Consider the following 15,771-nt stretch of genomic DNA (forward strand, 5'->3'; position numbering starts at 1 on the left):
ATAATAATATATAAGTTCAGTGACCTACAGAGTCTAATATTAAAAAAAAAAACAAGTTTGAAAACCGTTAGTGAAAATTATCCCTAATCTTTGCTCCAAAACTTTTCTTCCTCTCATCAGAAGACCAAAGAGAAGAAAAATGGTTACAACAGTCTCATTCAGTGGCAGAACCATGGGAGGGTCAGGAGGGTCGGCCGACCCTCCTTGCCGGAGAAAATCGAGGGACCGGTGCTACTCCACCGGCCCTCGTCTTCCTTTCGACCCCCATGCCTGAGGCCACAAGCAGATGAAGATCTGCTGATTTGCAGGCTGCATATTACAGTACGCCGACCACCATCTTTCACGAGTTGCAGATCTGCAACTCGTGATTTTTTTTATGAATTTAAATGGCCGAACAACATGTCGTTCAACCCTTTTTTATTATATTAAAAAAAATAAACAGCAAGTCATTTGGCTCATAGCCAAATGACTTATCGTTTGGGTTTTTAAGTTTGAAACAGAAACAGATTGCTGTTTCTGTTTCTGTTTCAAACGGGGAAGAAAATCCCAATTTCATATGAAATTAGGTTTTAAAACCCTTATTTTGCCCAACTCTTTTCTTTTATTTTCCAAATTCTAGACCCTAAAATTGAATCTAATTCACTAAAATACCATTTAATTCTTAAACTCATCGTTATTTCTACTCAATAATTAAAGGTATTGTAATTTTTTTTATTTTAACTTAGTTTTTTTTATTTTTACAATAATTAATTAAATTTATTTTACTATCTAACAATAATCTTTAATTATATCTTTTTATCTCTTATATATTGGATTAGCAATGTCAAAAAGTGGTGAACTATACAAAAACTCAACAAATAATTATATAATTTTTGTTAATTTTTAATATTAATTGTTAATTTACTTTAGTGTGTTGATGATGCATTATGGATGAATTGATTTTTTTAATTGTTACATAAATGAATTGATTTGGTTGCCATTTATTTTTTAGATTGATAATATTTTTTTTATCATAATTTAATGAATTCATTTGGTGAATTAGATTGATGATGGTTATGATTTGATAAATTAGTTTGGTTGGTTATGATGAATTAAATTGATGATTGTCATAATTTGATAAATTGGTTTGGTTATCATGAATTATCTAATATCGAAAAACCGAAGAGAAAACAATAAATTTTAAAATTTATATAACCAAATTTGTGTTCTGTGATAAAAAAAATTTACAATCTTAGATGTTACAGTTTCTTCTTTTTTATTATAATTTGATGAATTAAATGAATTTTTTATTTTTTTTAAGGTAAATCAAGAAATACAACTTTCACCTCTTGTCTTTTTCAATTTTTAGTGTTTTATTAATTTTTTGTGTTATTTTTTATTATTATTAACTCAATATTTAACACTTTAATTTAATTTATATTTTCATTGAATGTAATGTTTAATTTTTGTGTGAAATTTCGACTCTTTAGAAAAAGTTTCTGGTTTCGCCACTCGTTTCATTACTGCATAACATCCAACACTTGGTCTTCTCAACAAAGCCCTCTCTTCTTAAACCCATTGCTTCACTACCTCGCATCAACATCTCATTCGCTCCTCCGAAACCCAAACCAAAGCAACAAACCCAGTTTGATTTCTCTAACCAAGAAGGTCAGTTTTTTTTTTTGCCAAAGATGGTAATCGACTCTTTGGAGTCTCAATTGTTAGTTTGTTAGTTACCGGGATGTGGTTCGAACCGACAACTTCTTGATGCACTTAGAGGCGCCTTAGACATCCAAGCTAGGCCCACATTGGCAGGTCAGCTCTTCATTCCCTGGATTGTTCGCGAAAATCTCAAGCTCCGGTCCGGCCCACCTGCCCGCTTATTTCACGCTCTCGCTGATGCCAACACCCACAACCCCAAGAAGAAGATTAAGAAGAGTGTTGGTGTATCACACTATTGATTTTACAATGAGATTTTTAGAGAGCAGCCGCATGGGCTCTGTAAGGTTCTTGCAGCTTCTGGAGGTACATTTATTTTAAGAACAAAGGGTCAACGCGCCCCCTGAACTTGTGACACGGGGTCATCTCTAGTCCAATTTATACTTTCTTGAGCAACTAATCCCAAAACTCTTCATTTTTGGGTCAAATAACCCCATAATTTATATTTTTATTTTAAAAAGCAGATTTAGGATAATTTTATCGTAACAATTAGGGAAGAATCTAATTACTTTTTTACATCTCTCACCTCCGATTTGTATTTTACGCATTTTAAAAATACAATTATGGGATTACTTGACCCGCAAATGAAAAGTTTTGGGGTTATTTGCTCAAAAAAGTATAAATTGGGTTAGATGACCCTGTGACACAAGTTTAGGGGGCGCGTTGACCCTTTGTTCTTTATTTTAAATATATTCTCGGTATTAATTTGTTAGTTTAAGGAGCTAATAATGGATTAAGCTATTTAAGCGTGCCTTAAAAGCAAATTAAAGTAAGAGATTTATTGCTTTCGGTTACTTGTTGATCCCGGAAAAGATGTCATTTATGTCGATGGAAATCGCCTCCCTAGAAAGCTGCCCCCGAAGGTGTATTTTGCACTTAATAAGCCAAAAAGGTCAGTAGCTATTACTTTGCCTTTAGCTTATGTATAAGTGAATTAATTGCTTTTGGCTTTGTTTGCTGTTCTGAGTTAATATGATCTTATTAAAATAGGTATATTTGTTCTTTTGTAAGTCTGTGATAAGCCTATTTGATAGCTATTTCAAGAGTTGGGTATACGTTAAGATTGATTGCAACTTTAGATACCCTGTGATAAATTTGTTATATAATTTGGAAAACTGTAAAGTAGGTGTTTGAGAAATTTGCATTTGAGTGTGTATGTTACAACTTTACATTACTTAATGCTATTATCGTTGTATTATTAGTCTAACTCAACAAGTGGTGACAACTGACAAGTAGTTGGCCTGGCATACAGGATAAAATAAATTCTGGACAGCCTAAACCTCTAATTTTTACTGTTTGGCGTTTTGATGTTGCGACAACTGGGTTAATTATCGTGACCAATGACGGTACCAAGTTCACAACGTCAGAACTTTTTTATGCAAGTTTTAGAAATATATTGAACTCATTTGAAGATAATGCTTTTTATTTGCAGGAGATTTTGTTCAAGCACTTGCACTTCCTTCATTTAACTTGTCAAAAGAGTAAGGCTCCCTCGTCTTTCTTATCAATTAATGGTCATTAGGCCCGACTGCCGGAAGAAAAGGATACACACATTTAAAGGTTTTCTCGTAAAGCTGTGCGAGCAGAGGGCTATGATTTACTGGGATTTGGTCCGGGTTTTGAATTACAATGATGTAAGGAGATCCTTATAATGTGTAAATCAAATGTATATATATTGCAACCATGAGGGTGTAGTAAACAAACGGCATTTAATAGCCATCAGTGAAGGAACTATTATCGAAGGTATCCACTGCACTCCAGATTCTGTGGAGCTGCCACCTTCACAGGCAGATATGTTAAGACCTTGTCTTCGCATAGTGGTACTTTTCCTATCTTTCATCTAATGCGATTACTTATTTTCCCTTATTCTAGCAGTCTTCTCTCTCTGCTGAGTCGAGTTCTGTTAAAAGTGCCGAACTGAAGTTTATTTGTTTAAACAATTGTGACAGGTTCATGAAGGGAGAAACCATGAAGTTCGAGAACTTGTGAAGAATGCTGGACTGGAGGTATTAATCTCAGCTAAATTATCTTTCTTAATAAATTTTTATATTTCCACTATCTATAATGTTAATAGTGATGGTGGCTGAATGTTTATGCAGTACTTCTATATGCTTCGGCTTTATCTTATTTTCTTTGAATTTGGTAACTAGGAAGATGTAAAAATGATGTCAATCATCTCTATCTATTCGACCTGAATCCTAAACTGCTATGTTAGTTGCAGGATTGGGAAGCATGTTGAACTAAAACAAAGTGAATTGAAGGCATTGGGTTGGATGAATTGAAAGCATTGCTGCGTTACCGCCATACTATGAGTTCTCACTTGAATCAAATGAAAACGAATTCAAGATTTCAGCCTGAATTTTGCTCATGCTCAATGATTTACAGTTGAAACGCCTCCTGGTTTATATGGTTTGAGGTATGCCACTGCCAGTAATAGTAGGCAAGCTATTAGACCAGAAGTTAATACGAGATGGGAGTTCATCTTTTAAATCTGGAAAATATTTATATTCCTAAGCATGTATATCGACAGACGCTTTGAAATGTAAATGTGTTAGTGAGAATTAGCATGCTCAAATTAACTGATTGAGTTTGGTTAAACCGATTGAATCATAGTGGCAGCATTTAGTTCATCTACTGATTCAGGTTTTAGAACACCCTCCATAACAATAGCAAAATTAGCTCAGTTTGCCATCACCTTTTTCTATTTGGTCATTAATCAGATAGTCATGTGCTCACATCTATCCATTTTGTTTGTATCTATCAAAACATTTATTTATTTATGCAGTTAAAAATCCGAGAGAGCTAAAAACTTATAGTTTTATATTGCAATTTCGATCAATAAGCTTATCACTACAAAAAAAATGGAAATTGTGACGGAATAAATATGTCACTATTTATGATGAAATTGTGACAGAATTTGAAGTTTGTGACGGAAAAAAATAATTTAATTTTCTTTTGTTTAGCTGATTTTTATGACAGAAAAGTGATGGAGTTGTGACAGATATTAGTGACGAATTTAGATTCCGTAACAAATTACTTTTTAGTAACAAAATTGTGACGGATTTGTCCGTCGCTAATATTTGTGATGAAACAGGCCGTCACAAATTAAAAATATGGTTAACCGTCACAATTCTGTCACAAATCAGTGACGGAATTGTGACGGTTCGTTTATTCCGTCAAAAATTAAGTGACAATTATTTCATTTAGGCAAATCTATCTCTTCGTCCCTACTCTTCTCATTCTAACTTTTAAGGTTTCTGTATTATATGGCCTGATCAATAAATCTCAAGTTGAAGGTAAACCCCTACTCTTATCGGTAATCATTCATGGGCTTAACAGTCCCTACTCTTCTCTCTTCCCTTTTAAATCGCATTTTCATTTTGAATTTGTTAATCATTCATGGAGCGTTTCTTGTCTGGTCTACTTCAGCAACGCCGCCATGGAGCGTTTCTCGTTTATTGTTGTCAGGCTATCAAACTTTTAATGTAAGTTCACCTAATTGATTTGATTTTGCCCTAATATTTTCAGTTTAAGTGTTAATTGATTTTTCCCTAACTTTGAATGTTGTATGCGAAATTAGTCTCAATTTAAGTTTACCTAATTGATTTTGCCCTAACTTTCAATGCTGTATGCAAAATTAGTCTCAGTTTAAGTTTACCTAATTGATTTTAGGGAAAAAGGTCACATAAGCCCTTAATGTTTATACCGAGGAACACATTGGCCCCTAAAGTCACGAAAGGTCAGGAAACAGTATTAATGATTCCAAAACGGGCCATGTAGGCCCCTCACACTAACGGGGAGTAAACCACCGTTAATGAATGGCCATGTGGCAGCTGATTTGGCTTTGTGTCTCAGGATTTGGCAAAGAAATACACAGTCAACAAATTTGAATTAAGTCAGATTAGTTAAAGGAGAAAATAAATCAGAAAGCCCTAATTTCATTCTCTCAAACGATACAAAAAAATGAATCCCTAATTTCTAACTCTGAAAAACGATTCGAACCCTAATCTCATCCTCGTTCTTCAGAATCAATCGGGTGTGTCATTGACACACAAAATACCTGCTAGTTAGACGAACTTGTTGCGAAACGAAGGTGCTGTTCATCTTCGTTAGAAGAAGTTAAAAGGTACGTTTTTTTTCTAATGGTTTTTTTTTCATGTTTTATGCTGTGTAGTTATAGGAGTGTAATATTGTATGATTTATTTAGTCTCATTTTGTTTTTGGCAGCATGAGTGATGTGGTGAATGTGAATTTTTATTTTGGGGGAAATTGGGTTGTTGATGATAAGTTGGACTATGTTGGTGGAGACAGTGATACAATGTTTGATTATGATATTGATTTTCTCAATTTGCGTAGTCTTAAAAGGTTCTATGTAGAGCAACTGAAATATGAAAATGTGAGGCATGTCTTTTTTTTTTAAAACCTGGGAAGTCTTTGATGGATGGTCTGTTTCTGATTGAGAATGATATGTCTATTTCAAATATGTTAGACTACATTAGGAGTGTATCATGGGTTAATGAAATCAACTTGTATGTTGATAATGATGATATTGAGGTTAAATATGCCTCTATTGAATTAGAACCACTAGAAAAAGAGAGTGTTGATTTGGACAGTAGTGTTGGGGCAGATAAGGGTGGAGTAATTGCTGGGGTGAGTGAAGTTGGGGTTAATGAGGTAGGTAGTGAGGCTGTGTCTGTGAGGGGTGATGTAAATGAGATAGCTGAGGGTGGGGTAAATGAAGTAGCTGAGGTAGTTGAGGCAGTTGAGGGCAGTAATGAGGAGGATGGTGATGGATTAAACATCACAGACTTGGACAGTGAGGGGGAGGGCATTAATGAAGCTGAGAGTGAAGATAGTGATGAGAGTTATCAGGAGGAAGGAGATGAAGAAGATAGTGATAGGAGTGACAATGAAGGGGTACTAATAGAAAGACAAAATTACAATGGAGAGGATGGGCTTCCTAGCTTCACAATTGGGATGACCTATAAGGATGCTAAAGAAGCCAGAGAAGCCATAGCTGCATATGGAGTTGCAAGAGGGGTTGTAGTGAAGATAAACCCTAATGAACCAGGTAGACTAAGGGCAAAATGTGTGTCTGATCAGGGGTGTCAGTTCTGTGTGTTTATATCCAAAGAGAAAGGGAATCCTGGACTTATTGTGAAGACATTGTTTGCTGAGCACAACTGTTATAGGAAGTTTGAGGTTCCTAGTGCTACTTATGCCTTCGTAGCTAAGCATTTTAGGAGGTTTATTATGGAGCATCCTGAGGCAAATGTGAAGGAACTTAGATCTATGGCTGAAATGCAACTAAGGATTAAGGTGTCTGTGTCAAAATGTAAGAGGGCTAAAAGAATGATCAAGCAGGAAATGGATGGGTCTTATGTGAAGGAGTTTTCTTATCTAGAGGCATATGCAGCTGCACTTTAAAGATCCAACCCTAGTGCTGCAGCAGAAATTCAGATGGATGGGTTGAAACTGAGAGAAGGAAAGAGAATATTCAACAGGATATTCATATGCTTTCCCTCATGTAAAGAAGGTTGGAAAACAGGCTGCAGACCTATAATAGGGATGGATTGATGCTTTCTGAAGGGTGTTTGCAAGGGGATTCTACTGTCAGCCATAGGGAAGGATGCAGATGAGCAGATGTTCCCTATAGCATGGGCAGTGATTGACACAGAGAACAAGGCCAACTGGACTTGGTTCATGAAGATGCTAGCCAGAGAGTTCGACCTTGCTGATGGGGCATCTCTCACTATAATTTCAGATATGCAGAAGGTTAGTATATTCTGTTTTATGTTTTATGTTTCAGTTATATTTAAGTGTAATTATGCAGTGTGTAATTGTGCAGTGTGTATTGTTTGAATTATATGTTGCGTGTCTTAATTTTACAGGGACTTATTAAAGCTGCAAAGAGTGTTTTGCCTAATGCAGAGCATCGTTGGTGTGCAAGGCATATCTGGGCCAACTGGTCAAAGAAGCATGGTGGAGGGGAGTTGAAAAAACAGTTCTGGATGTGTGCTTGGAGCTCCTTTGAGGAAGAATCTATTGACAACCTGAAAGAGATGGGAGAATTGAGCATTACTGCAGCAGAGGATGCAGTTGGGTACCCCCCTCAAAATTGGTGTAGGGCCTATTTTAGCAATAGGTCCAAATCTTACATGGTGGGCAACAACATTTCAGAATGTTTCAATTCTTGGATAAAAGAGGCAAGATACAAGCCTATTATTAGCATGCTAGAGGAGATAAGGCTGCAAGTGATGAAAAGGTTTGCTGAAAAGAAAAATATGAGCAGCAACTGGGTGAATGAGTGGAGTTCTACAATGACAACAAAGAAGCATCAATTGGGTGTAAGGCTGTGTTTAATGGGGACTCAGGCTTTGAGATAGGTGAAGGTGATGATAAACACACTGTGTTTATTGACAGAAGGGTTTGCACATGCAGAGTGTGGGATCTTACTGGCATCCCATGTGCACATGCCATTGCTGCAATGGACCACCGTGGCATAGACCCTATGAGACACATCTCAGGTTACTACCACAGGGCCTCATATGAAGCAAGCTACCAACTGGCCATGCAACCAGTCCCTGGTAAAATGTTCATGAGGTGTGATGAGTATGAGGCCATGGAACCACCACCAGTCATCAAACAGCCAGGAAGACCTAGGAAGAAACGAATCAGGGATGCCAATGAACCCACTCCCACATCAGGGTTAGGGAAATTATCAAAGAGAGGAAAAAAACAGACTTGTGGAATTTGTCATGAATTAGGCCACAACATTACTACTTGCAAGAAAAAGGTTGAATCAAGCCACAATTTTTTGCTGTGTTTATTTTGAACTAAGGTTAAAGCTTGAATTTCATTACTGATGTACTTCTTGTGCAGGGTCAGTCATCTCAAGGTCCACAGGCATCACAACATTCTGGAGTGCAGCAGGCTTCCTATTCAGCTCCTCAGGCTACTTCTCAAGCTTCTCAGGACTCAGTCAGGTTTTATAGGAACAAGGCACACTTGCAAAGGGCTAGTGCTAGTAGGTATAGAACACCAAGGCCCTTAGTTGGAGCAGGCTACTTTTATGATCCTACCACTGGTCAAACTACTATGCATGTAATGTTTTTGGTCCCTATCACTTACGTTGTCTGTCTTTTGTTATACTCATTGCTTGTATGCTATTGTGCAGTCTGGAATGCTTGGAGAGACAGTGGTGCCACCTAGTGGAACCAGTGACACACCTTCAGCCAATGCAAATGCATCAGAAAGTTACAATGCTAGTTAGTGTAGCAATGAAAACAACAGTCCTGACCCTAATATAAGATTTCCCATCCCAAATGAAAGAGGACTGAGAATGGGGAGAACTATAGCAACACCATCCACCAACCCAGATGCAAGGCCTATTATATTCAGAGGAGATGGGCCAGAAATTTTGTACCCAACAGACCTGCCTTTCAAAATAAGAGGGGTGCAATGGAATAGGAGTAAAGCTGTAACTGGAGTCCAGTTAGAGAGGGAAAGGGACCAGAATCTTGGCAGCAAGCAGAGGAAGGACAAAGGACCAACAGTTTAGAGGGATTGAATTTTTTTATTCAGCCTAGCTGATTATGCAAGTTCCTTAGGAACTAAACAGTTGTATTTTGCTCATAGTTCCACAGGAACTTCAGTTATCAGGTTAATGTAAATGCTGTATAGATAGATATGAACAACATTTTGTTGATGGGTGAACATCACAGGATGTAATGAACCCTTTTTTTGTCCAAGTATTGAACCTGATTTGGGCTATGATATATATAAGTTCAGTTATAACTACTATCTATTTACAGATTGCATATTCACAACAGATTGCATATTCAAAACAACAACTAACCATAACCATTACATAACATAGTTGTGCTCAAACATGTTCAAGCCATAACATTACATTTTTTCAGCTTTTCCTAACCAAAACGTAAAACATCAAACTCCATGACAAAACAACAACAAGTATAGCCAATTTCATCCAAAACCTAGCATTATTAACTTCCATCTGTCTCTTCCTCTCTGCTCTTTTCAGTTTCTTCATTTCTTGCCACAACTCATCCACAGCAACACCATCAATATCCTTGTTCTTCTAGGTGTTCTCCATCATCAGGACTTCCAGCTTTTCCCTCAATACATTGATCACGTCTTTAGCTCGATAACTCATGGCATCATCAAACCATTCAAAATATCCACATCCACCCCTCTACATGTATCAGTACAAGAAAAAATTAAAAGCCATCCAAAGAACAGTAACTGACGTTTTTTTGCCAAAAACATGGAATGTTACCTTGTAATCAATGCATCCAAAGAACCTTCTTCCAGGATTTTTCTCTGTCCATGCTGTAAATCTCGGAGCTTTTCGAAATCTTCGACCTCCAATTATGCATCTGCAGTACTTAGTGTCACCTCCATAGTTGAATTCAATGCTACTCCCAAATTCACTTCCGTCTGGCATGGAAGATGATGAATGAGTCATCACTGATCTTCACTTGATTAGGAGCTTCAATTTTTTGAATTTAGGGATAAGAAAGTTAATTGGAGAAATTAGGGTTCATGAAATGAAAATTGGGTATTTTTTAAAGGGGCAAGGTGATTTGGCAAGTCACCAACGGTTACAAAGCCAAATCAGCTGCCACATGGCCATTCACTAACGGTGGTTTACTCCCTGTTAGTGTGAGGGGCCTACATGGCCCGTTTTGGAATCATTAATACTGTTTCCTAATCTTTCGTGACTTTAGGGGCCAATGTGTTCCTCGGTATTAACATTAAGGGCTTATGTGACCCTTTTCCCTTGATTTTACCCTAACTTTCAATGTTGACAGTTTAAGTTTACCTAATTGATTTTGCTACTCTCCATTGTTGATGTGTCATAAAGATTTAATTGTTGTAGTTTAGGATGGTCAAGCTTTTATTGAATCAGCATTTAGTTAATTTTACTACCTTATATTTTCTCACTTTAAGTTTACCTAATTGATTTTTGGGTTAATTACATATAAAATCACCACCTTTACACGAAATTGCAAAAATAACTCGACCTTTAAAACGTGGCAATTCAGGGCACCACCTTTCATTTCTTTTCAAAAATAACACGGGCACATTTTTAGTGGCATTTTTGCTGACGTGGCGTGACACGTGGCACTCTTATCGGGTGTCCAAGTCAGCAAAATTTTATCAAAAAACGTGCCCATGTTATTTTTGAAAAGAAATGAAAGGTGATGCCCTGCATTGACACGTTTTAAAGGTCGTGTTATTTTTGAAAATTCGTGTAAAGGTGGTGATTTTATATGTAATTAACCCTTGATTTTTCCCTAATTTTCAATGTTGTATGTGAAATTTCTCTCAGTTTATATAATTGATTTGATTTTTTCCTAACATTTTAAATTATACTTTTTCATACTTTCAGTGTAAGTTACTTTGTTTTAAAAGATACAAAGATTCCAAAGGTACTGTCGTGTCGTTCACTCATTGAAGCTGTTGCTGTGCTTTTCTCTTGTCGCGTTTATCTTCCCTGCTGCAGCTGCCGTTGATCTTCTTGCCATTGGTGCTTTTCAGAAACAAAGTTTAGTAATGAGCTAATTTTTTTTAATCAAGCTAAAATTTGTTTGCCTTGGTTGTTATTCTGATTGTAGAAACGACGTTATACTTTTTAAGTGTTTGCATTATTGAGGTTGCTTTACCCCTAATACGTTATTACCAATTCCCCCTTCAATATGTTGTCTGAGATTTGTATGATAGTTTTTCTATATATGTGTTTGGGTCTAATGATGTGTCTAATGTTGTTTGGATTTTGATGTGAGTTATATGTCATGTTTTTGGTGGGTTATAGAATGCGAGGAGTGTTGTTAGCATAGTTGGGTAGGTGTTTTGGTAACGTTATTAGTTTGTTAAGCACGTCGTAACATACTTTCCAATGCATAAACAGAGTGAAAGTCTAAGAGAAGCCAAAATCACTAGATCACTACTGCTATTTTCTCATCTTGTTTGTATTTTTATTTCTTTCAAGTGAAAAGATACTATCTGCGAAATATAAGCTCTATGTCTTTCAAGTTAAAACTGATTTGCTCTTTCTAGTCTTTTGATTAATGCACAAAAACAAAATTGATTTAGGGATCTTTCCGTTAGAAGAAAGATAATCCTAAATCAAATCGAAAAATTTCAAAAGAAAAGAAAAAATATCTAACCTCAGAGATTAAAATTAGTTCTTACAAAATAAATTATAATGCTAAGCATCATTCAAATGATTAAAAAATATCTCAGAGATATTAAAAAGAAAGAACACGTAATTTATTATTTAAATTTTTTAAGATGTCTTTCAAAAGACTTTATGCAGTTTTTTGTCTTATTTTTATTCCTCTTTCTCGCAATTCTTGGCGTTATGTGGGTCTGCAAATTGAGGTTCAGTTTCAGCTGTTAATGAATGGTCTTATTTGAATTTTAGGGTATTTTATTTCTATTGTTATGGATTTTTGTTTGATTTTTCATTTGATTTATTTTGTAGTGGGAGGAGACTCTGGACCCGTTTGTTATTCTAGCTTAGCCTACATGTAAGGATGCCCTTGTTGTATGTGAAATTACTCTCAGTTTATGTAATTGATTTGATTTTTTCCTAACATTTTAAATTATACTTTTTCATATGTGAAGTTACTTTTTTAAAAGATATAAAGAAGCTGTCGCTGTGCTTTTCTCTTGTCGCGTTTGTCTTCCCTGCTGCAGCTGCCGTTGATCTTCTTGTCATTGGTGCTTTTCAGAAACAGAGGTTAGTAATGAGCTAATTTTTTTTTTTAATCAAGCTAAAATTTGTTTGCCTTGGTTGTTATTCTGATTGTAGAAACGACGTTATACTTTTCAAGTGTTTGCATTATTGAGGTGGAGATTTAAACTCGGGAAATTGTATGCAACCTATTTGTTGTGTAGCTCAAATTTTTTGGTACCGATAGCTTAACTTTTTTGATTTTGACAAGGGCTTATGAATTTCAGCCCAATGGATTCAATTTGACTGCTAATTCTTACAATTCCATGAATTAGTACCTATACAACGTCTGAAACATTGACTTTCTACATTTTGAAAAATGAACACCTCTCAAATTGATAGTTTTAATTTTAAATATTTTTGTATGTGTTTGTTTGAATTTTTTTAAATTTGTTAGTTGTTAAAATTTGTGCCATTTTTTCCAAAGGAACAGAACAGCTAAGAAATTCTTATTAGGGTCTAAATAAGAACATGAATCGAGAATGAATATATGTTAGATACGAAGGTGGATATCTGCATCCACGGTTTATACAAGGGGTGAAGGAATTTGTTAATTTTGCAAAAATGCATCCCGATTGCATGAATGGTGAGAAGATAAGATGTCCGTGTGATCATAAAAAATGCAGAAACAAGGGTTATCTTGAGGAGGTTATAGTGAAATGTCATCTTGCAAAGTATGGATTCATGAAAAACTATAATTGCTGGTATTGTCATGGAGAAACTTTTGTACCCAATATTATCCAAGCTACTCCCAACATAGATTTAGAACATGAATCCCATGAAACTGAAACAATTAATCATGGTGATTTCTTTCGATCAATGATGCAAGATGTCATTGGTCCTTCTCAAGTTCCTAATGTAGCGGAAGAGGACCCGAATTTGGAAGCCCAGCATTTGTATGACATGTTTCGGGCATCTGAACAAGAGTTGTGGGAAGGAAATCCGGGAGGACATTTTCAATTATCAGCTGTTGCGAGATTGATGAATTTAAAAGCGGAGTTTCATTTTTCAGAAAGGTTATATGATGAATTTTGTAAGTTTTTGGCAGAGATTTAAATCTTTTGTTGGTTACGTATGTGATAATTCAATTGAATTTTTTTTAATTATAAGATGAAGTCGAGAAATCATGGAGTTGCACCCACCAAACAACTTTTTGTTAAAAAAATTGATTATCAAAATGTATAAAATAAAATGATATAACCAAATAACTTTTTAACCCATTAAAATGTTAAAAATCTGCACATTCTGAGCTAATCTTTTTAGAATTTAAGACACAGTACATAAACTTGTCTCACATATCTTTTTTTTTTAGAAGAAACCTGTTTCACTTATCAGTAGCCTTTTATTGCATCGTTTCTAGAGAAATTTTTAGGTAGACCGAGTTTATCACGCGTCATCCGTAATCTAAACCAATCACATTATAACGTCTCACTAAAATAAGATTAACATAAGAATTTCTCCAGTTTCTAACAAGATCCGATTTTCAGATTACCATAATACTATTTAGGCTTATTCCCTTAAAAACCCCTCACCTTTTACCCCCAATTCGTTTGCACCCTCACGTTGCAAAACCATCAAATATACCCAAATTACGACCTTTCACTTTCAATTACACCCTCAAGCATTAAATTGATCTCTTTTCACTTGAAAAAATAGGTTGATTTTTGTTTTAAATAAAATATTAAGTCTTATTTTAAAATATATGCTAAAATTTAAAGTATTGATTTGAACATTTCTCAAATGAAAAGAGGTCAATTTATGCTTGAGGGTGCAATTGAAAGTAAATTGTTTCACTCAAGAAGAGATACTCAAGAGATGTTAGATTTGCAATAGACAGAGGGATAGTTCCTGTTAAGTTGTTTTTGGCCAAATATAATCCTTTCAGCCTCGTCAAGAAGGTAAGCTCTAAAGGAATTTCACCTATCAACTGGTTGCCATTTAAATTCAAGATTTTAAGATTAGAACAAGAAGATAAGTTTGAAGGAATTTTGCCGCCAAATGAGTTATTGTAAAGATACAATCCTTGCAGTCTGCGCAAATGGCCAATTTGAGGAGGAATCTCATAGCTGAAGCTGTTGTTAGCAAGAGACAATATTCTTAGAAAGCTTAAATTGCCTATATGTGGCGATATGGAACCCGAAAGTTTAAGGCTATATAGATATAACCATGTAACTCTCTGGTGATGCCGACGCCCGCATACTACGCCGTACCATTGGCAAAAATGATGTGAGCTATTCCATGAAGTCATGACACCAAGAGGGTCACCAGTAATTTTAGCCTTGAATTCGAGCAAAGCTAGTCGATCTGTCTCGTTGGTAGCAGCATGAATTAAGGTAAATACTGAAAAGAGAAGAATAATAATAACAAGGCTCCTAACAAAAGTCCCCATTTTGTGCAGTTAATTTGAGGCAATTGGACTTGAAAGAGAGAAAATGGGACAAGTTATTTATTTGAGTAAGCATTATTTATAGAACCATTAAATTTCATAGGGACCAATTTTAATAGGGATGTAGACATTATGAAAGACTGGTTTTGATCGTATTGATAGACTTCATTCACCACTTGCACAAATAAAGATCTTTTAGAAACTTCAAATTTTCACGGTAGGCTAACTAAGTCCTTTCTAACTTTTACCATTAAATAAGCCCATAAGTTATTGTTTTTAGTTTAATTTGGTCCTTCCTGGAACATCCATCTCTTTCAAATTTCAATCCCCATGTAAGAAAAATCAGTTCGTCACTCAATTTACGTCGTATGTCAAATTATTTAACTACAATAAACTCGTAACCTAATATTAACCGGCTACTATTTAAACAAATATATTTTTTTCTTTTTCATATCTTAAATATGATTAACATTACTCTTTGAATATTCTAAAATGTATTTTAATTTAATATTTTCTGACAATCAAACCCATAACTTAGGCATGACTTTACAATTGATGGTTCTTGTCATGTCTTAAATACGATTAACGTTTAGAGTTTGAATATTTTTTTTGATAATTAGGAGAAGGGAGAGCGCTTGTGAGAGGAATCAATCCCACGACCTAGCAGATTGTTGCCCAGCACTTATACCATTTCAGTTATAACTCATTGGTTGGTTAGAGTTTGAATATCTTAATAATCAGATCTTTTTTTGCCAACTAATCATCAGATTGTAATGTGGTTGTGGTTCTAGTTATTCCCCCCTGATGAATCACCAAACTAAATCCGAGCTGTAACGACCTGCACACCACAAGCAGACAGAGGTCAGAAAGAACTCCGGTGGGGGTCACCGGACGTTCACTCCGACGCTCAAGTAAGATTTGAGGT

At 35.6% G+C, this 15,771-nt stretch overlaps 2 protein-coding genes across 8 annotated transcripts; both read left to right on the forward strand.

Annotated features, from left to right (window-relative positions):
- Window positions 1-2,822: 2,822 nt before the first annotated feature.
- On the forward strand, window positions 2,823-4,332 carry LOC126653849 (putative ribosomal large subunit pseudouridine synthase SVR1, chloroplastic). 2 transcript variants are annotated; one of them, XM_056106292.1, is made up of 4 exons: window positions 2,823-3,044; window positions 3,131-3,518; window positions 3,648-3,704; window positions 3,920-4,332. In XM_056106292.1, exons 2-4 carry the CDS (start codon window positions 3,363-3,365, stop codon window positions 3,935-3,937), a joined length of 231 nt encoding a protein of 76 aa, XP_055962267.1. In that variant the 5' UTR covers window positions 2,823-3,044; window positions 3,131-3,362; the 3' UTR covers window positions 3,938-4,332. The 2 variants fall into 2 exon arrangements, with proteins under 2 accessions (XP_055962267.1, XP_050203788.1); XM_050347831.2 differs by having other exon boundaries at window positions 2,823-3,518.
- A 6,686-nt stretch (window positions 4,333-11,018) lies between these two features.
- LOC126653847 (uncharacterized) lies at window positions 11,019-13,587 on the forward strand. Of its 6 annotated transcripts, none has more exons than XM_050347823.2 (3): window positions 11,019-11,269; window positions 12,209-12,254; window positions 12,352-13,587. In XM_050347823.2, exon 3 carries the CDS (start codon window positions 13,025-13,027, stop codon window positions 13,514-13,516), a length of 492 nt encoding a protein of 163 aa, XP_050203780.1. In that variant the 5' UTR covers window positions 11,019-11,269; window positions 12,209-12,254; window positions 12,352-13,024; the 3' UTR covers window positions 13,517-13,587. The 6 variants fall into 6 exon arrangements, 5 of the variants coding, with proteins under 5 accessions (XP_050203780.1, XP_050203786.1, XP_050203778.1 ...); XM_050347829.2 differs by having other exon boundaries at window positions 12,367-13,587; XR_008790907.1 differs by lacking the exon at window positions 11,019-11,269 and adding an exon at window positions 11,281-12,105.
- The last annotated feature ends 2,184 nt before the right edge of the window (window positions 13,588-15,771 follow it).

Source organism: Mercurialis annua, linkage group LG6, assembly GCF_937616625.2.
Source record: "Mercurialis annua linkage group LG6, ddMerAnnu1.2, whole genome shotgun sequence".
NCBI classification, from domain to species: Eukaryota; Viridiplantae; Streptophyta; class Magnoliopsida; order Malpighiales; family Euphorbiaceae; genus Mercurialis; species Mercurialis annua.